Source organism: Chelonoidis abingdonii, chromosome 1 (genome assembly GCF_003597395.2).
Source record: "Chelonoidis abingdonii isolate Lonesome George chromosome 1, CheloAbing_2.0, whole genome shotgun sequence".
Taxonomy (NCBI): domain Eukaryota; kingdom Metazoa; phylum Chordata; order Testudines; family Testudinidae; genus Chelonoidis; species Chelonoidis abingdonii.
In genome coordinates this window covers 121203977-121225472 of record NC_133769.1, presented here as the reverse complement: position 1 = coordinate 121225472, position 21496 = coordinate 121203977, and the positions used below count along the sequence as shown (strand labels likewise).

Here is a 21496-nt window from a genome sequence, read left to right as displayed (position 1 = left end):
ATAGAAGCGTGTATATTAATATTTTTAATTAATATTGTTTTAATTTTACAAACTTTACAGCAGATGTAAAATTCCTTGTCCTGGTTTAATTTCGTGAAAGCAAAAATGTTAATCTATTTAACCTTCTGTTTGAAAAAGCCCAGCGGGTGAAGCTTTCAGTAAATCAGAACGTGCAGTGGTTTTTCTACATGTCCTCTTTCCTGTTGCACGACATCCAATTATTCATTTACAGCTAGTAAGTTAAGATTGTTGCCCTGTCATTTTTGGGATGGAAATAATTATAGCTGTTGGGTTAAACCAGACATTGCTTTTTAATTCCCTTGTTTTGTTAGGAACAGATGGACTTTACTTCTTCAGATCATCATCCAAACAAAAGAAGAAAGGTAGCAAATGAAATAGAAATGGTTTATTGAGTGTTTTTTGAGGTGCGTGTTTGTGGTGGTGTTTTTTAAAACAATTCTGAAAATAAGTAATATGCTGCAAAAGCAAAAATATTAGTAACAGTTAAATTAAAGCATTAAATGCCAAGGACATTTTTATTTGTGTTTCTAAGTAATTAAATTAGAGCAGATGATGGGGATTTTTTTACAGTATCCCCTTGTGCACCGTCCTAAATGCATCTTCTGGTAATCCACAGTAGTCTGGTATTTGGTTGATTGTACTGCAGACTAATCTCACTAAAGCAAACTGAATAACTGTTGTAAGTTAATTGCCCCAGGGTGGCTCTATTTCAATAAGCAACACTGGTCTTCTGGGAAGAATGACAGCAAGCTACCAAGAGTTCCCTGTAACTATTGCCTTTTATGAGATGCGCAGACATGATGAAACTATGGGCCTGTACCTCCTGCTAACTATCACCTGCTAAGCAATATCCCACTGCATTCATGGGCGTTGAGTGTACTTCACTTCTTGCAACATAGGCGTCCTACGTTATTAAACCCACTCTCTACCTGACTTGAAATACCCATGTAAAGAAACGCGGTTTGGGAAAGTCCTTTGTTTTACGTAGTCTAAGACCTCAGTGGGTATCATTCTCTTCTGCTGTACAGCTCTCCCAAAAGATTTATATAATTTATAGACCCTAAGGTCTTAAACTATTCAACCCAAACCTACCTTCATTTTTAGTAGTTGAAGTAGTGCTTTGATGTAGTTAGCTCTTGTGCGCTATTGTGTTAATAGTCTCCTTCATTTATCACAAATACACAAGTTGTCTCTATGGTGAAATTGATATACGCTGTACATATCGGTTTTTCTCAGCTTGAAACCCAGTTCATAAAAATGCTCATTTAGCTCATCTTAAGGCAGAAAAATTGATTATTTAAAAAAAAAAATACCAGAAGCTGAATCCTGAAAATCTTATCCTGTCAGGTGTCCTATTAACTTCATTTGGAACTTTGCCCAAGAAAGGAAAGAAATATTAGACCCTTCAGTGATTATGAGTAAAGATTCCAGATATTACATTGAGAATATTTTTGTATTAAATTAAGATGAGATGCTTTTTTCCCACTGATTATGACATTGTAATATGTATTATTTTTTACCCACTGGCATAAAATAGACCCAACATGATATTTCTGATTTTGCAGCGTTATATAACAGTCAGAAGAATATAAGATATTTCTTTTAAAGTAATTCAGTGTGGCAGTTCTGTACTGCATCTTCGGCATTTGTCCTTTCTCAGCCTATTTCTACACCAGTAATTCATTTATTTTGAATATTTGGGAAGGAAGAAAGAAAGAAAAAGGCAAATCACATTTGTGTGGTGTTTTTTTAAAAATAATTTCTACAGTATTCCGTTTCAAGTCCTGATATTTAAGATATTGATTAGGACTTTTTTCCTGCTAATTCCTGGGGCTTTTTAGTTATAGTGTAGTAATTTATAACAAGGCACACTTGGTTTCAGAGTACGTTAATACATGGCAGTTTTGCTAGCTACATAAGTGGGAAGTCAAAGATTTTATATTCAAACTTTACAATACATTATTTTAAAAGAATATTTAAAATGCCAATAACCTGCTGTATTCTGAGTTGTTGTGTAGAGTCTAGCTTTTTGTTTGCCTCCTACTGGCTTTTTTTCATGGTATTATTCATGTGGATATATATTATGCTCAGGACTACAATGAGGTGAAGGCTTTTCCTTTTGAGTATGATAAGTAACAGCTTTCCTTTTCCTGCATTTGTATAAAAATATTGTGGAGTATCTGAGACCCTTTTAAAAGATATAAGCTTCAGCACAACATGGAAGCAGGTGAATAATTATTCCTCTTAATTATTATTTTTTAGAGCAAAGAAAGAGTTATGCACGGGACAGTGCCAGCAGCATATCCGAAACGTCACAGTATCATGTGGAGGTAAGAGTGAGATTTCCAACTGGAAAAATAGCAAATGCCCTGGACACAATTTTTAGGGTAAAATGCAAGGTCTAGTTTACTCTTTCTAGTACAGTTCTACATAATATGCAATAATTTGTTTCCTCCAAAGCAGTGTCCATAGATTGGAAGACATATACATCATCTAAAATGTTTTGCCAGGCAAATGTCACTTTTAGTATAATATACATTTGATTATGTCTTGGATCCTGCAGCTAGACCACAATGGGCTACAGTTGTGTCAGATTTTATGAGAAAAGCAGGATTGCCTGCAGTTACTATTTGACAGGGGGAAGGGATGTGTCTATGCAAAATGTAGGTGCCTTAGGAAGGGATGTTGATAATTCAATAGGTGATGTGCTTTTTCTCCTTGAGCTTGTTGCCTTCTAGTCCTCAGGCACAGTATTGAGATGCTCTGTGTCACTGAAGCTCCATGTTGGATGATATGGAAAACGGAGCCTTTGATAAATTATCATCATCATCAGAGAGCTCAGACTGCCATTCACAACAGCAGGGGTCTTAACTTCAGGGTTGGCTATGGTTAATTACGTTCTGCCTACCAAATTCCCCCTACTTTGCAATGCAGAGTTTATCTCTCTCTTCCTGTCCTAAACTGCTGAGCAGAATTAGTGTATATTGGTGTCCTGTTCTACCCCAGGAGTAAATCCATTTAAATTTTGCAGAGGAGCAAGCATACGTGCCGACTAACTCCTCTTTCCTGTGGGTACTTGACTGCCCCCCCCGGCCTTGCCCCCACTCCACTCCTTCAGTGGGGCCCTGCCCTGCCTCTTCCAACTCCTTCCCCAAAATCCCCGCCCCAACTCTGCCCCCTCCCTACCCCTATTTCAACTCCTTCCCCAAATCCCTGCCTTGGCACCACCTCTTCCCTGCCTCCTCCCCTGACTGAGCCACATTCCTGCTCCTCCCCATCCCTCCTGGAGCGTGCTAATGCTGCCAAACAGCTGTTTGGCAGCGGCTGGGTGGGAAACTCTGGGAGGTAGGCAGAGGAGCGGGAACGCGGCGCACTCAAGTGGGGAGGATGAGGTGGGGTGGGAGTGGAGGAGAGCTTGGCTGTCAGTGGGTGCTGCACCTACTAATTTTTCCCCTGGGTGCTCCAACCTTGGAGCATCCACAGAGTCGCTGCCTATGGAAGCAAGTCCTGGATGCTGACATACTGTTTTTAAAGCACTTTTTGATCCTTTGTCGTATAAGACAATTTAAAATATAAGACATCATATTACAGCCTTATTCTGATATGACAGTAGACGTTCTGTTGTGTAACCAAGCAGCACTGTTATGGGACTAAATTAGGTCCTGCCAATGCCATAAATTCACAGTTCCTCATTGTTCAGCTTTAAATTCAGAACCTGTGTAAGTTGTTACATGTTTGATGGTTGTCAGCATCATCTTACATTCTATTGCTCAGATCGCCTTCACAATCTGCTTGCAAAGAAATACTTATGTTGCCTTTGACTCTGTATGGTTTTGGCTACTTTAGAAATTAAAGTTAGACATTGGTACTCTATTGGCATAAAGATTACTGCATGTATTTGGAATATAAGCGTTGCCATGTGAACAATGAGTATAATCTCTTCACTAAATTTTATTTTGCCTTTTGAGTTGTTTAAATTCCCTTTCATTTTTGTGTTAATATTATTTGGTCTTACGCAGCTGCCATATCCACTGTCTTGGTTACACAGTTAATAGGTATACCATTCTGTGTGTTTGATGCACTGTTGACATGTCAGAAAAGAAATGTAGCAAAATCATAACTGCAAGGAAATTGGATGGATCCGGAACAATGGCAGTGAGATAATATTTCATTCACAGGCCACTGGTTAAAAATAAAATACATGCCAGGCTGGTAGTGAACAAAAGTGATACCAGAAAATATTTATTTGGTAGTGTATATGAAATGAGTGGCCCATCTACCTAGAAGGTGAATGTACGAGAAACAAATGAACAACATATTGTTGCTATTAGTATGCTAATTGTCAGCTCTAACAGAAATATGAGGACCTTCCAGGTCAGGGTTGAGGCAAATTAACAGAGTATAGGTCAGCTTCCTGTTGTGCTGTGCCTGTTTCACTTTCCAGAGGTGCCAGGCTGCTACTTGTCATGCATGGTAAATTAATGTTCTGAGAGATTTTTTTTTTTAAATCCTGATAGTGATGCCTGAAAAATGTCAAAATATCCAAGGTAGTTTAACTACTAACAGAATGATAGAGGATAATAAATTGTAGGTTATAGTAATCAGTTGACTTCTTTAAGTGACATTATGGAATAAAAAATCTTAGCTTATCATCGATGGGATGTGTCATGTATAAAGGCACTCTTTTTTTTTAAATGCATGGCTTGTCATCTTGTTTCATTACAGTTTAAATACTACAGACATTTGGTTTCGGAAAATGAATTTTAATGTGTGTGCATTTATTTACGCATGTATCGGTCATCAGCACTTGACTACTTTTATTTTGGACCGGAAAGAGGCTATGATAACAGTGGATGATGGAATAAGAAAGCTGAAATTGCTGGATGCCAAGGGCAAAGTGTGGACCCAAGATATGATTCTTCAAGTGGATGATAAAGCTGTCAGTCTGGTGGACTTAGAATCAAAGGTAGGGTCTGTAAATGGCATTCTCATTTTCAGAAGGAAGAAGGAGGGAATCGGTGGGGAAAAAAGAGTGTCTGAAGGGTTTTTTTAATATTATTTTAATTACCGCTTTATTATTTTAATTGTTTGGATGAAATTGCAGCAGCATTTCAGAGATTAGGACTCTGAATTTTTGGTAACCAGAAATGTGTAATTTTTTCCCTCCCCCTCTGCAGAATGAACTAGAGAATTTTCCTTTGAGCACAATTCAACATTGCCAAGCTGTGATGAACATGTGCAATTATGATTCTATTCTTGCACTAGTTTGCAAAGAACCAGCCCAAAACAAGCCAGATCTTCATCTTTTCCAATGCGATGAGGTTAAGGTAAGGCAATAATAGGGACCCATTGCAGATTGCTTGAATTTTATAATTTTGTGAATTGACAGTGAGAAGGAAAATCAATTAAACCAATATATCAGTGAGGAAGAGAGATCTTGTTTGCTTCCAGTTAGGATAAGCCAGCAATATTTTAGAGTAAAGAAAATTGTTAAAAGTACTTGAGTTTATTTCTGAGATTGTACATCTCAATTTCGGTATGTGCAGTAATATAATTTGTACTGCTTTTTCAAATTCTGATAAGTATTTTCATGGAACTTTTTAAATTTTATTTCATAGTAGTTTTAGTCACCATATTGTATACTTTTTTTTTAAAATAACACTAATCACATGGTGGAGTTTCTTCAAATAAACATTTGGAATGGTTCCATCGATAGTGATGTGAAGATGACTGGAGTTAATTGTGTGGCCAGTGGCATGCTGACAGATCTACTTCTGTTGGTTTTTGTGGCATCTCCAGCATAGCTAAGCCGGCAAAGGCTCTGAAGTGCAGACAAGCTCTGAGATTATATACATTCAGTTAGTGGTGAAGTTCATACTGAAGGATGTTCCCTGCCCATCTCATTTTCCTAACCTTTTAATTGCAATCCCTATGGCATGTCTACACTGCAGTGTAAGCACAGGGTTCAAACTCAGTATCAGGCCTAACCCCCCTTTTACCTACACACATCATGATAACCCAGGGCTCAGATCCAGGGTGCCAGGATCCTGTTAGGGTGGCAAGTATGAGCCTGACTCAAGCCCCGCTGGACTTGTACTTGGAGTCTGCAAAAAGTATTCCACAATCCTTTGTTCTCTGGACAGCCAATTTTAGTGGACAGTCAAGTTTTCACATGCTACACTATGGACAAAGGGCTAGAGTGGCTACATTTGGGTACTAGGAATTCTGGGATGTGAGTGGTTGGACTCAGGCCCACATAAGGCAGTGTAGATGCTGGAGCCGCCCTGGGTTCAACCATTCCCTTTCTTATCTTTAGTGCTGTTGCTATTTGTTTGATGTGCAATGCTTTTCACTAATGTACTTGAGAAAACTTACCATAATACCATCATCATGTAGGAAAGAAGAAATCATTTGCTCTGGCAGTAATTGTTGACTTGAAATAATTACAACTGTTAAGGCACGTTTCAGCTTAAATGACATATACACCAGAAAGACAACTTGAGTGAGATAATATCTTTTATTAGACCCACTTTGGTTGGTGAGAGAGACAAACTTTTGAACTTCAGTATCCTTCAGCTCTGACCTTTCACCAGCAGAAGTTGCTCCAATAGATATTACTTCTTCTACCTTGTGTCTCTAATATCCTGGCACCAACTCGGCTACAACAACACTGCAAACGTACGCACCAGAACACAGTTTGATATCAGAACACTAGTATATGTATCAGCATCCAGACAATAGCAGTGTGTGTCTCTTTCTCTAACTGTATTGAAAATAAAGTTGAAAGAAAATTCTTATGATACGAATGTTCCTGGACCTAAATGTGTTTCAAAAACAAGCAGGTGGATATTTTTGATCCTATCTGTTTAGCCTAGTTAACAACTCAAGTGTTTGGCAGCCAGGTAACATCTGGTTCTGTCACTGCAGGCTAGCTTTATTCATGAAGATATTGAAAGTGCAATCAGCGACAGCAAAGGAGGGAAACAAAAGAAGAGGCTTGACACGCTCAGGTAAAAAACTTCCAGGTAGTATCAGGAACAGTCTAGTAGAAAATAATTTAAAATCATCCTTTCTTTTTCTCCCCCATTCTCCTCTTGCCAACTGTACTATTCTTTACTATTTTGTGGTAATCTTCTGGATAGTATACACCTACTATCAGGGACAATAGCTTGGTTTCTTTCTTTCTCTCACTGTCTGAATTTACAACGTCTCCTACTCCAATGTTATACATAACTGTGTTCATTTGGGAGAATGCTGCCACTTCCTCTAGTGGGTAAGAGGATGCGTTAAGGATGGGGGAGTGAAGTGCACAAGGAATTAGTGATGCCTAGTATTCATAGAAAGAGTTTATCACAGAGCAGTCTTTCAAGTACGCCTCTACCCCATTACAGCGTGACCTGATATAACACAAATTCGGATATAATATGGTAAAGCAGCACTCCAAGGGGGCAGGACTGTGGGCTCTGGCGGATAAAACCAAATTCAAGATAACGCAGTTTCACCTATAACGCAGTAAGATTTTTTGGCTCCCGAGGATAGCATTATATTGGGGTAGAGGTGTATGCTCAATTTACTTACAAATGACAGACCTATGTACTGCTAACTTTTTACATCTGACAAGGAGTGACATGTCATGTATCTGAGATTTCTCCGTACGCCCACTTGCCTTTTCCAATAACACATTAGAAGGGAGAGAATTTTTTTTTCCAAGCTTCATCTCTGGTTTGTTATGTTTCTTTAGGATGATTTCCAAAGCTGACAGCTCTATTCCTCCACCTCCAAAAGCGCCTGCTCCTGTTCCCCCAGGTACTGTCACACAGGTAGATGTCAGAAGTCGAGTGGCAGCCTGGTCTGCTTGGGCCGCTGAACAAGGAGACTGTGAGTATTGCTGGGAATTGACAGTGTTGGTAATTGAGTGAATGGCAATATTCTGGGCAGCATGCTTGCATGTTGCCAACAAATAAAAAGAATAATTACAAACAAAAGCTTTGTGAAGATTATAGTAATTGAGGCTAAAAATAGAAAAGACCAATTGAATCATCTGCTCCATTCCCAATGGGGCAGATCAGGGCTATTCTCTCTTCTACTCTTTTTTTCACTCTAGTTTTAAATGCCCCAAGCTGCCACTTCCCTAGAGAGACAATTTGACGGTCTAGTAGATTTGGCTGTCAGAACCTGAACTCTCTCATTTACCCCAACTTTTCCTTTTCTTAATTTGTGTCAAGTATCAGAGGGGTAGCCATGTTAGTCTGTAGCCACACAAACGAAGAGGAGTCCAATGACACCTTAAAGACTAACAGTCTTTAGTTTTTAAGGTGCCACCAGACTCCTTGTAGTTTTTCTGAATTTGTTTTACTCCATTTCTGTGATATTGAAATACCCAGAATTGAACATGGTATTCTAGGCACTGTCTATGAAAGTTAACTGAAGTCTGGCTGCTGCATGACCTTGCTGATGTGCATAGTACTTACTACACAGCATAGCTCCAGGAACTTCGATGATGCTGTGATCAGTAATAGGGAATTTGCAAGATCAAACCCTTGCATGGTAAATTTCTCAGGGCAACAACCTGACTTTTTATTTTATTTTTTTTATTTTATTTTATTTTATTTCTCAGCTAATTGCTATGATAAGCTGACTAGGGGGCTGGACTCCACTTCTCTTCGTTTTTAAGCAAATGGTGTGGCTTAATTGGCCGATCATCTTTACAAGTGTAAACAAAAGTGTGTTACAGAAACATGAATATTTGTGATTCATATCTTCTGCATAGGGCTTCAGATTTTTGACAATAATGGAAAAACATGCTTTCTATCAGATAAAAATGAAACTATTGCTAATTTGGAAATAATGCAGCTACTTTCAGTAGAATAGAATATGTTTAAAGAATAATTTTGGGTAAATTGAGTTTTTTGAGTTTTTATTTTTAATGGTTTCTTATTAAAATAAAGAAAGCAAAAGAATCCATTATTGATGAAGGTTTTTATCCCATTTTCTGTTTATTGAACGAAAGTATTCATTAACAGAGTGTACAACTGTGCAGCACAAAGCACTTTAAAATGTCCACAGAAAGCAGTAATGGTCAAAACATTTTTTCATACCACCAAACAGCATTATGTGCTACATCAAGCAAAGGCTAATTTGTTCTTTTGTTTGAATTTATCTTGAACGGTGTTTGTGGTGGTGGTTTTTGTAAAGTGGACTCTTACTGAATTGTGTTCCTGACAATTATATATATTTTTTTCTATTTATATGGATATTTTCTAAATTGTCGTAACAGAAACCCCCCGCAGTTAAGTAGATTCAAGTGCCGTAGCCTTTACTGAAATTATTTTTAAAAATGCAGACTGAGAATGGTTCCCTGTAACATTAAGATTTGCTGTTTTGAAAGAAGAATCACTGAGTCTGCCCTTCCCTACTTGTGCACTATCATCTTATCACATCATTTCCTCCCCACTCAACCACCTGTGCCAGCCTCTTCTGCCTAATTTGTCAGTTTCACACAACTGCCCCCATTCCTTTTTCCATTTTGCCCTTTTCATGTGGAATGCCCTCCTTGAGTTGATGCTTGAGACCACATCCCTTATCCCCATCCTCCTCCTCAAGACCTACTTTGCTGTGATTGCTATCAGAAAACAGTGAAGTAAGGGTGACTAAATGAGGATAATGAACACTTTTATTCACTTATTAGTCAACTGCATATCCTTGTCTGCAGTCCTCCACTTTGTCATTTGACTTTGGTCTCAATTCTACACATGAGTAACATAATTCTACTCAGATGCATAAAGCTAAGCACATATTTAATTGTTCGTGGGACCAGGACTTGAGATGGTAAATTCTTCACGGTAGAGGCTGAGTTGGATACGTTATGTGTTTGTATGATGCCTACCACAATGGGGCTTTGTTCCAAACTGGCTCTTCGAGGTGCTAATGCAATATAAATTAATAATAATAATAATAATGAGCCTTTGAGTTGATTAACTCTCACTCAATTGCAACTTGAGCCTGTTTTATTCTGTTTAAAAGCAATATTTGGAGGCGTTTCCCCTTGTGTTCAGTAAAAACAAAATTAAAGCCCCAGCTATTACAGTGGTGGACTCTTAAGAAATGGGAACAGTGTTGACTGGATTTTAAAATAAAGCCCAAAGAAAAAACAAACCTTAAACAGGTCATCTGTTTGTTTGTATTTTCTACAAATACAAAATAAATCTACCCACAAAGATTCTTCATCTCTCCTTGCCGTTTTTGAATCATAAAGGTTGTTTTTTTAAAGACATAAGTTCCAGTGCAGTACAGTAGTTTCAGGTAAGATCATGTTTTAAATCAGGTATTAAAATGCTTCTTCAAGGGAAACATTAGCATACTTCTCATTTGTCCCTCATTTTCATGAACATCACTTGTCTTAATTGCAAAGTTAACTATGCTCCATACAAATTTGATGTCCCCTCCCTTTTTTAGTGTTGCAGATGATTTACATCAGAAAGAAGGATTCATGAAATCAAAGTTGTAGAAAGAGTTATTTTGCACCAAAGGAAGGAATCTCACAGCATTTTAAGTTGCTTGCATAAATATATATTTTATATTTTGACTCTCTTGTTTTGGGGTTTTTATTGCACATTGTGTGTTCCACATTTGGGCCTCAGCAGGTTGAGAGGTATGAACTTTTTAGTCTTCCTTGCACTCCTGGAATGGTGGCTCCATATGTAAGATTAGTATATAGGGAGCTTTGGCTCTTAGTTTCTGATATCCTTTACTTTGTATGTCTTGTCTTTTTTATCCCTGCCTCCTGTAGTTGAAAAACCCAGACAGTTCCATGAGCATGAAGAAACAGCTGAGATGATGGCAGCCAGGATTGACAGAGATGTTGTAAGTTAAGATATATGTTGTGTGCAGTATTGTTCAGTGTTCTTGAAATGTTAGATGGTTGCTTCATGAACAGGAAGAGCCTTTTTCACAGGCAAAACGCAGTTCTTGGTGAGAGTTTGCCAGTCATGCCAAACTGTGATAGACTTATAAGGGGCACAAAAAAGGACTGAAATAAGGCCATCAAGATCAGATTCAGTTCTATCCTGTGAAGAACTTGAACTATAGGTATGAGATGTGAGCGCACTAAGATCTTGATTCAGGATAGCACTTCAGCATGTGCTTAAATCCCTTTTAAGTCAATGTACCTTACACACATGCCTAAAGTTAAGCATACTGACATGTTCTTCCCTGAATAATGATGGACCTAAGCAAGTGCTTGAGCTTTCCTGAACTGAGACATGTACCTTTCCCCCACTTGGTCTGTACTCTTATGCATTGAAAGGAATTTTTCACATTCGTCAAAGAATGTCACATCTACTGGAAAGTGCAACCCTGCATTTCAGCAAGTAGTGGTTGTAATACTTTGTTTTAGCAGAGAATATGAAATTACAGCTGTTAGAAAATGGCTCAATAGCATCACAGGGAAAATTATGTTTTAACAAAATTTCTACGTATGCTGCGTGGGAGAAACATAGTGTGAGACTCCAAGCTAATTAAATGCAAAATTTAATAATCTCAATACTTACCTTCAAAAGCTTTTAATGATCACAACTATTGAAAATAGAGCAAAATGAGAGCTTGAGAAATTTGTAATCGTCAGACATGGGATGAATCTACATAGGCAGTATTTCCTGGAATTAATGTTGAGCGTAGGAGACTGCTGCTAGGATTCTGTAAATTTACAGCAAAATGAGGAAATGACTAGCTGTGCTACAGATTAGACTGAGACATTAAGGTTGTTCATCTCTTCTGCAGCAAATTCTGAACCATATTTTGGATGACATTGAATATTTTGTTACCAAACTTCAAAAAGCTGCTGAAGCATTTGCTGAACTTTCAAAGAGAAAGAAAACCAAGAAGAATAAAAAGAAAGGACCTGGAGGTAAGAGTTGTTTTCCCTCCCATCCCCCAGGTATTTTTATTGCCTTGTTCTTTAAAAGTCATTCATGTAGCTAGTGAATGTGGTTTTGTTTCTCTTATTGCATTGCGTTATGGTTTTGTTGTTACTCGTTCAGTTTAATTGGACAAGTCACTTTGTTTCCCTTGGCTTAGTTTTGGACATACATTGAGATCTAAAAATAATTGGGTTCTAGTCTTGCTCCTGTTCCTCATGAAAGCAAATCCTATTGCCATCCTTCTCTGGAAGTCAATGGGAGAAAAGGCAGCAGAGCTAGCCTATGTTAGTAAATATACATGTCCTGAATTACCATGATATCTATATATTTTTTTCATTTTGTTCGCTAGAGGGGGTTCTCACTCTTCGTGCAAAGCCACCACCTCCAGATGAATTTGTTGACTGTTTTCAAAAATTCAAGCATGGCTTTAACCTTCTGGTAAGTAGCTGCCAGCAGCTGAGGCTCCACAGGGCAGGCAGGGGTGACTTTTCCTAGCTGGTTTGAAGTCAGATGCAGCATACTCTTTCCCTGCTGCTACAAATTGGCTCTGAGTGCACCTTGATGTGTCACTTTCACCTACGTGTTTTCAGATATCGCCAGCCACCTCTTGTGCTAGAAATGTTTTTGAAGTTTCTGATTGTGCAGGTGGAAGTGTAGAGGAAAGGTAGATTTGCCTTTTTATTTTAAAATCCAGTTTCTCTGATTGCTCTGGTTACTAACAGGTTGTTGTGCTCATGGCACCTCTGCTCCCCAGAGGCACCTCTTGGGAATAGACCCCAGACAGCTCTCTCCTTCCCCCTGGACTGGTGACCACGCTGTCATGCTTTCCCCTGGGCTCGCTACAAGGCCTTCTCCTCAGTAGAAAATTTTGGCCTAACAACTCCTTTGCACATCTGCAACCCAGCACGCATCCACGCACATGGCTGCTAGTGACTGTGCACAGAAGTTTGTGTCACTGTTGGGAATGCCTTCTTTTGGGTGAGACTAGTCCTATATGTCACTCTCAGCTGTTGCAGCACCTCTAGAGCAGCAAGCCTCAAATTGCGCTGTCAACAGAGTTATTAGTCCTACTAGCATAATCCCACATTGCATCCAGTTTTGGCCAACCTGCCTTACTGTAGCCCTGAGAGATGATGCTTGATTGATTTTGTCTTCAAACTCCCTATTCAGGCCAGGACTAAAAGCAGTGGCTTTTTGACTGGTTTCATTTCTGCGCAGGACTGCAGTCTCAATCTCCAAAACACCCACTCACCCACCCCCACACACACACCCCGCCCCCCGAGCAGCAGAGACTTTACAGCGGTGCCATATGACTGGTGAAGTGGTAACAATAAAAGTTTAACCCTTTTACATTCAAAGTGTTAACTGGTTTCTAGAGAGGTTTGTTAGCAAAATGTACAGCTCTCTCTTGTTTGCTTGCCAGCCTCCACAGATGTGCTCTTTATTTAGCCTTTCAGTTGTGCTTGTCAGATTCTCTGTGCTCATTACCACCATTAAATATACTAAACAATATGAGTCAAATAGGCCATAAAGAGAGTCTTCTCCTACAAACCTCACTACCCTCACAGTGGTCCATCCTGTGGCCGTCTCTTGCCCTAAACATCACTAGCCATTGGCAGCCAGTGCTACCCATTCAGGTACCCACTTTTGGCATCTTCTCCACAATATGCCCCAGAGTGTCACTGGGAAATTTTAATTTCCTGTGTGCCCCCCTTCAGCTATTGGCTTTTTGCTTCAGTGGCTGTGACAGCAGTGCAACTGGGAGAACCTGTCCTCCTCCTCCTCCAATAACTGAGCCAATCAGTTTTCTTCTATTTCTCCTTAGGGAAATGAAATCCCACTGAAGGCGGGTTGTGCTCCAGGAGGCCTTTGTAAGGGTTGAGAAGGCTACAGGGAAATTGCCCCTACATCACATGCTCTGCAACCACAGTTGTTAGACTTGAAGCAGGACTTAATTCAGGGAAGTTCTATGGCCTGTGTTATACAGGAGCTCAGACTAGGTGATCACAGTGGTCCCTTCTGGCCTCAAAAATCTATGAACCACTGACACTTTTGTTGGGAAGTGGGAATGGGTCTCCACTGTCTCCATGCCCTTGTGTCTGAGGACACCAGGCTGAACACAGTAACAGTGCCTTAGTTGAAGCCCACATAACCTTTTCTTCTCCTGACCCCCACATTCAGCAGCTCTTCCCCAAGGACACCATAAAATCCTCTGCACCAGCATCTTTGGTCAACTGTAAGATATACTGTGCTAATCAGCTCTATAGTTTATGGGATGCTTGTGTGATCTCTTCTTCCCAAAGGATAAGTGACCCATATTTTTGGCAACCTTTGACATCCTATATATAAATGCAGAAATAAATATAACTAAGGTTCTTTCTTTTAAAGCATGATTCTACCATATACTATTCAATTACCATAGAAGTTACCAATTTGTTTTTTCTCTTTTCCCCTCCTCAGGCTAAATTAAAGTCCCACATCCAGAACCCTAGTGCACCCGAATTGGTTCATTTTCTGTTTACACCATTAAATATGGTAAGATTTGATCTTCAATGTGTCCTTCAGACCTGCTTTGTTTAAATGCTCTAAAACCCTTTAAAATATAAGGATAAAATTTTATTGTTAATGATGACAGGTTATGAGGAAAAAATCACTTATTTTAGAACTAGAACATATTTAGAAAATCAGGATGTTAATTTTGTTTATATCCATTCCCTCATTTTAAATATATCCACTTAGCTAAATTGTCCTTTTTCTAAAGTGTGTGTGTATGCGTATACATATTTACCTTTTGCCTTTACTGATTTTTTTCTTAGCATTAAAAAAGAAACACAAAACTAATATCTCATATTTACACAAAGTGGAAGGAGAATTAAATATGTACATACCAGATTGAGGAATACGCAGTATTTGCAGGAGAGTTAAATGCTTTTGATCATGGCAATACAAAGATACACATCACATTGTATCTAAAACCCAAGAAGCTAAATGGTATTAGAAGAGGAATTGTCAAAAGTGGGTCCAAATTTCAGATGGTAGATGAAGAGCATAGCGATAAGACTATCCAGCCCCAATAGTTTGTCGTGCATCTTGTGTCCAGATTGCATTGACCAATCACAGTAATGTTAGCTTTTCAATGGTCTTTTTATAAGTATAAAATGTTTATTAACAGTAGCATAACTGTCTTGTACTCAAACATTCCGTAGTGTTGAAGTGTTTAGTCTACATATTCAGTGGAATGTCCCTTTCTTGTGGTCCGTATGCCTCCAAACTCTGGGCTTTATAAGGAAGATTGTGGGCTAATTGGTTGAGTTTTACTTCATATGCACATGCACTGTGCACAAAAAACTATGTGAAAAGAATATTATTAAGGTTGCAAAGAAAAGTACTCGAAAGTTAGGAAATGCCAGAATTAAATGTGCTGATGGAACCTAAAATCAGCTCCCTTTTGCATATGTGTTCTGACACTGTCTTTAATCCCATACTATTTTTTTCCACAGGAACCCTGTCTTATTCATTGCACAGAATGAATGGAGCACGTTTAGTAAGGGGCTATTAAATATTTTTTTCCCCTCGTTGTTCAGTGTGTGATCCCAGGCCTTATTTACTGCACGTGATTCAAAACCTGCTCAGAAGTCAGACTTACTAACTTCCTCATGGGCTTTTCTATGGTACTCATCTTTCTAGTATCTGAGTACTTCACAAACCATTTCACAACTGCCCTGTAAAATGATGTGGTATTTTCTAGATGGAGAGCTGAGATGCAGAGAAGTTAATGTCAAAGCAGTCACTAATTTTAGGTGTCCAATTTGAGACACCTCGGATCTGTTTTTTCAGATTACTTAGCAGCAGTTCATATGTTCAAAGCACAGCTCCCATTCACTTCACTTGCAGCTGTGAGCGTTCGGCACTGCTGTAAATCAAACCCCAGGGTCTCAAGTCAGGCACCCAGAAAATGGGGATTGCACAGACTGTGATCCTTGTGAAAAGTTTGTTTTAAGTGATATCACATGGGAACTCTGTGGCAGAGGCAGAGGTAGAATCTAGTTTTCCAGGGTATTATTCAACTGCCTGAACCATGAGATTGTCATTTCTGTTCCTACAGTCCCCTGCCTCATTCAGCCTAAGTCTCATGCCTGTTTTTTTCTGTTTGTTGCCCTTCATAATCATTTGCCTATTGGGCTCAGTGGCTCCTCCACTTTAAGGGAGTGACTGTTTGTTTTGGGCAGGCCAAACGAGGGAGATGCCCTATAAAAAACTGTCTCTTGAGCTGCACAGCCCTGATTCAACAGGTCCATCATGTTCACTGAGTGAGCCGGGGGTCCTGTGCGGATGGAGAGGGGGGGAAGTATATGATCATGCAATTAATGATTGTATCATAGTACATGTGCACAAAGGGGCTGAAGTAAGGTGGCACAGAAAACGTTACTTCTAGAATTTCCTAACTTTTGATTGTTTGTTTGATTTTGCAATCTTAGTAATGGTCTTTTAACGTGGTGTTTGTATGTAATATCTCAGGTTTTTTAAAAATCAAACCTCAAAAAAAGAAGGTCCATCATGTTGCATCATAGTGACACCCACATAGTTCATCAACAGGACTGGCACCTTCAAGATCCACAGCTCAGACCTCTGTCACTTCAACTAATGGAGTGACTGATAACCATAGTAAATTGTCATTGTCTCTGTGGGCCAGCACTAGAGGAGTATGAGACATGCACTTTCCCAGTGGGTTTCCCAGATATTTGCTGACAGCAGAGAAATGGTGAGACCTGAGTTCTATTCCAGGCTCTGGAGATCTCTCTAGAGGCCACAGGCCTTTTTGCCACCATAAGCTCGTCCTCTCTAACTTGGACCCAACCCACTCTTTTCCTGGCTCCTTGTCCCAGGTCCATTCTCCGTTTCTCACTCCCCAGTCCCAGTCTTCCTCTCTGGGTTCCTAATCCAATTCCTGTCTTCCCTCACCCTCTCCCTAGCTCCTCGTCCCAGTCTCTCTGTCCAATCAGTCCAGCCTCCTCCAACTCCTCATACAATCTGTGTTGCCTCCCTGTCAGCTGACTCCCAATCTCATCCCCTGTTGCCCTCAGTGGCTTCTAGTCCCAGTCTCCTTCTCCAGATGGTCATCATCTCTCCGAACTCTGTCCTCTCTCTGCCGCTTCCACTCCAGTCTTAGTCTTACTAAGCTCCTTGTTCCTATCTACTCCTTTCTCTTATCCCTGGTCTGGTTCTTATGCCCTCTTCATTTAAATCAGATGGCTTCCTCCTCTGTCCTGCCTGGTGTCAGCAGGGAAGTCACTGAGAGCACCAGAGAGAGGTAGGCTCAGGCTCCGCGTTCTTAGTTTTGGTGCCTTGTCTTTGGCTGGGAACAGCAATTATAGGGAAGTCCTTTGGATTCCCCGTAAACCCTGGACTAAAGCAGATTAATTCATGCTGTAGAGATGGTGCATGTGCAGTCTGGTCAGCAGTAGGAGCTGAGAGTGGATGGAGCATGGCGAATGCTCATGAAATCTTAGGATAGTTTAGCTTGGAGAATTTAGCTGCTAAAATCTAAGATGTTTTTATGAGCCTGTGCGAAATGAGAGATTTCAAAGGCTTATAATTTGGCCAACCATGGGTAGATTTTCATAGGAACAGCAAAAGGCCAGATGCAAAGACCATCTCCTTTGCTAAATTCCAAATTCCTGCTCCAAAGCACAGGGGTGCGAGAGCGTCTCAAAAAACAAATTTTTTTCGACATGGGCAAAAAAACCAAATTTCCCTACCCCTACTCCTGGAAACTGCTGAACCATTTCGGCCGAAAGTTTCCCTCCTTCCCCACAAAAAAATAATCAAAACAACAAAACACCATGTGAGCCCTGAAGCACATACCTGGCATGGAAAATTTCAGTTCAAACACTTAGTCTGGTAAAGTTATAAGCTACTGAAAACAGGGTCTTATCATGGGACGTATTGAGTAACCTTAATAACAGATAGTTCCCTTCTCCTCTGTAGTTTTTTATTGGCTCTTTCGCCATAGTCTTATATTGTGTTCTTGCTGCTTTCCATACCCCCTTTTCTCCCCATTCCCTGTTTCTTCCCTGTGTTCCCCATTTATTCCTATCCTTGTTTACTCTTCGTTTTTCACCAAACATGTCCCAATCATCAATCTTGACCCTTATTTCACGTTTTTCCCCTTGGCTCTGGTGCTAGTTGCCTTGTAAGCCTGACGATATTACTTTACTGATTTGGATGATTCTGAATGGGTGGTTGGGCTCCCTCATGGAATGCCACGCATCGTCTTTACGTTGCTTCATGACAGAATTTTTGCACAGATCCGTTACACAGAAGTCTGAATTTTCCTTTACTATATTAAATCTTTGACCTGCCCTGGACAAGATGGGCTGGAAGGACACTTTAGTCATCGTCATTTTCAGCTTATCTACACATACAAGTTGTATTAGTTTAACTTAAATTGGTTTAATTAAACTAGTTCGACTTTTGTGTGAGATCTCTCGTATGCTGTATCTATTTAAACCTGGTTTATAGAAATTTAGCTTGCATCAGTAAATTTACAGGCACAAGCTCAACTGATATGAGCCAATTTAAACAGATGTAAGAGTGTCTGCACACACAATTGAACTGGTTTGACTAAAAGGTGTGGTTTTATACAGATGTTGAGCTTGTGTACACAGTGGGAATCAGAGGTGTGTAAATTGTAGAGCACTCCAACATATCACTCTTTAAATCCCCGTGGTGTGCAGTAAATGATCCCAGATGCGCTTGATATGTAGTCCCATCAAATAGGACTACATCAAAGTGCTCTAGGTGTACACTACTGCCTTCTGTATGCAAGCCCTTAATTACATCATATAACTTTGTGTGTAGATCAGACTTTGGTGTTGTATCAGGCAAAAGCCACCAATAGAGTGGGTGCCTAGAATTTTTACTGCTTTACATTTTACATGGTTTATTGTTAGAACTGATTCTCTGTTACCCCTCAATAGAATAAATAGTCCTTTTAAAAAAAAATCTTGATTTAGGTGGTGCAGGCAACTGGAGGTCCAGAGCTCGCTGGTACGGTACTCAGCCCTCTCCTAACAAAGGATGCCATAGATTTCTTGCGTTACACTGTCAGTAGTGAGGAAGGACAACTATGGATGTCATTGGGTGACACATGGACCAAAGCCAGGTATGAAAATATCTTTGCTGATTTCATAGATGATCTTTGAATATATGTTTGGATTTGTTATCATAGCCTGTATCGACCAAAGAAGCAAACTCCCCTTTAGTAGTCTACATTTTTGCTTGCTTTGAGCCTGATCCAACTCCAATTAAAGTCAGTGGAAAGACTCCCATTGAGCTCAATGGGAGCTGAACTAGGCCCTTTAAGCATATGAAAGGACATGTTGGAAGAATGGGGACATTTACAAACATTGTTTTTATTCTGTCTGTGATATTGGGAGGATGGGGCTGAATTACATATTCTCTTGCCCACGTTTTCTCTGAATGGTCCTTTCCATTTTTTTTCTCCTTCTGTCGTCATTGGGTCATCAACCAGCTGGACTCAATTAAAAATCTATTTCAAGGGTAGTGCAGCATTTAGTAACAACAACTACAACAAAATTATATAAATAGAATTAAAAACCAGTTTGTAGTTGGAACATCCCACAGATTATTAAAAGCAGAGACTTGCAATGATTTTTAATGCCTCTGAAGCATCTTTGTAAGAAAAAGATTAAATTTTTTAAGGACTTATAAAGTGTCATTGAGTGAATGATTGAATTGCACTGAAGATTGAAGATCTAACCTTAAAGGATCCTAAATTGTGAAATAATAGATTCAGCTGTGCTTATGGTTAAGGACTCATAAAAAAATGTGACCTTTTCATGCATGTTGCTGTTGAACTGTAGTGTATATAAATATAACAATTTTATTTAATTACTTTTATGGTCTTGGGCTTACATAAAAGCCTTGCAAACAGAACTTCTTAAAAAGCTGGGATGAATCAAGTATCTCTTAAGCCTGTGGCCCTTGGTGGTGATCAATAAGTGTGTTAGGGCTTGCGTCAGAAATGTGTCCATCCACCCACTCAGAGACCAGATCGAATGACTAACCCTCAATCTGTGTAATTAAAAAAGACTGAATTTATTACTGGTAAAAACTGCTGCATTAACTGCTCTGGAATCTGAAGGCCACAGATTAGCTAATGAATATCCACAGAATAGAAAGAGCACAGGCTTTGGTAGTGCAAAGTTCATCATGGTAACCTGCTTTCTTGAAGTGGACTATCATTAGAGGCAAGAATGTCCAAGCCTATTCTTCCTTTGGCCCTTTTACTGAGACTGCTAATAGAGATGCCAGCTGAGGTGGTGCTTTTTTGTTTTGTTTTGCTCCTGGTTTGATAGAACTGGACTGAGCAAATCAAACTCCTTTTGCTGCCAAAGAGCAGCTTCCAGTCATTACTGACCTAGGCCCTGATCCAGCAAAGGCCATGTCGATCCTTGCAGAGACCCATTGACTTCACTGGAACTCCAGGAAAAGGGATTATTTTGATTGGTCAGAGCCCTATGCTGGAACTGAACTAGTGACCTAAATAATAGAACACATTATCCTGTTGTGAATCCTCTGTGCCATCCAGTCCCCTGAAAAAGGCAATGATTTAATTCAAAGAGAAATATGCGGTGATGGTTTGGGAGGAATACAGGAATGTAAATGAAGGGCAAGCAAGCTTTGAACCTTAGAAATAATGGTGGGACTGGCCCCATGTTTCTATTGTGCTACTACGCTGAGCAGCTTAGCTGTACTGTGCCACTAAACAACAAGATGATCATTAAAAACCCAGAGTCTGCTGATCAGCTATAAGTTAACATTGACATGCTGGTGTCCTGTGAAATGCTAGCTGCTCCTGCAACTGGTTTGATAGCATTTGTCACCTTCATTCATTTCCAGCAATGCCCATAATGAGAAACATTAAAGGAAACTATAAAGTGCATTCCTGGGGCGCATTTCTCCTTTAAGAGGCAATAATTCAAACTGCAAGGCAATGTTTTTTATATATAGTACATAGGCACAGAACACCGTGAAAAACTCCTTGAGAAACGGTGAATTCAGATGGTGAAAGTCAGTGGATCTCTAAGGAATAATACGGTATTTCTAAAAAAGGAATCTGTATCAGAAACTTCAGTTCTGCAAAAGTAGTGATTACTTTTACTCTTGTGGGTGTGGGGTTTTATTATTAATAATAATCTTTTGTGTGACAAAATAAATTGCTATTATAGCTTTCTTCTTCCTAGTTTTAGCGAAGTCCCTGTTGCTTGCCAGCCTCTGTTTGCTTTGCAGATTTCATTTTAAAGCATGCATCTTCTGTGAACCCTGTGCATATTAACTCCCCAGACAGAGGGGTATTGTAATACTTTTGTTTTCAAAAGATTAAAACCAATCCCATGCTGCTTTGAGACTGGTCCTCCTGCTATCTATCTTTCTCGTTGCATCTGAACTTGTATGGTCTAGTCTGATGTTGGAAGATCCTAGGGGTAGAGACAGTCTCTCTGTGCTATGTAAAGGGGGAGCATAGATATCCT

At 39.6% G+C, this 21496-nt stretch overlaps 1 protein-coding gene across 5 annotated transcripts in view; it reads left to right on the top strand.

The window, feature by feature from the left end:
• EPS8 (EGFR pathway substrate 8, signaling adaptor) overlaps positions 1-21496 on the top strand; it is a 211308-nt gene that overhangs the window by 145870 nt on the left and 43942 nt on the right. For all 5 annotated transcript variants that reach the window (XM_032770490.2, XM_032770489.2, XM_075069742.1 and 2 more), the window contains 10 exons: positions 2284-2351; positions 4826-4987; positions 5199-5348; positions 6949-7031; positions 7763-7899; positions 10811-10884; positions 11800-11926; positions 12289-12377; positions 14400-14474; positions 18956-19104. In XM_032770490.2, the coding sequence (XP_032626381.1) occupies positions 2284-2351; positions 4826-4987; positions 5199-5348; positions 6949-7031; positions 7763-7899; positions 10811-10884; positions 11800-11926; positions 12289-12377; positions 14400-14474; positions 18956-19104 (1114 nt within the window). The remainder of the gene's footprint in view (positions 1-2283; positions 2352-4825; positions 4988-5198; positions 5349-6948; positions 7032-7762; positions 7900-10810; positions 10885-11799; positions 11927-12288; positions 12378-14399; positions 14475-18955; positions 19105-21496) is intronic.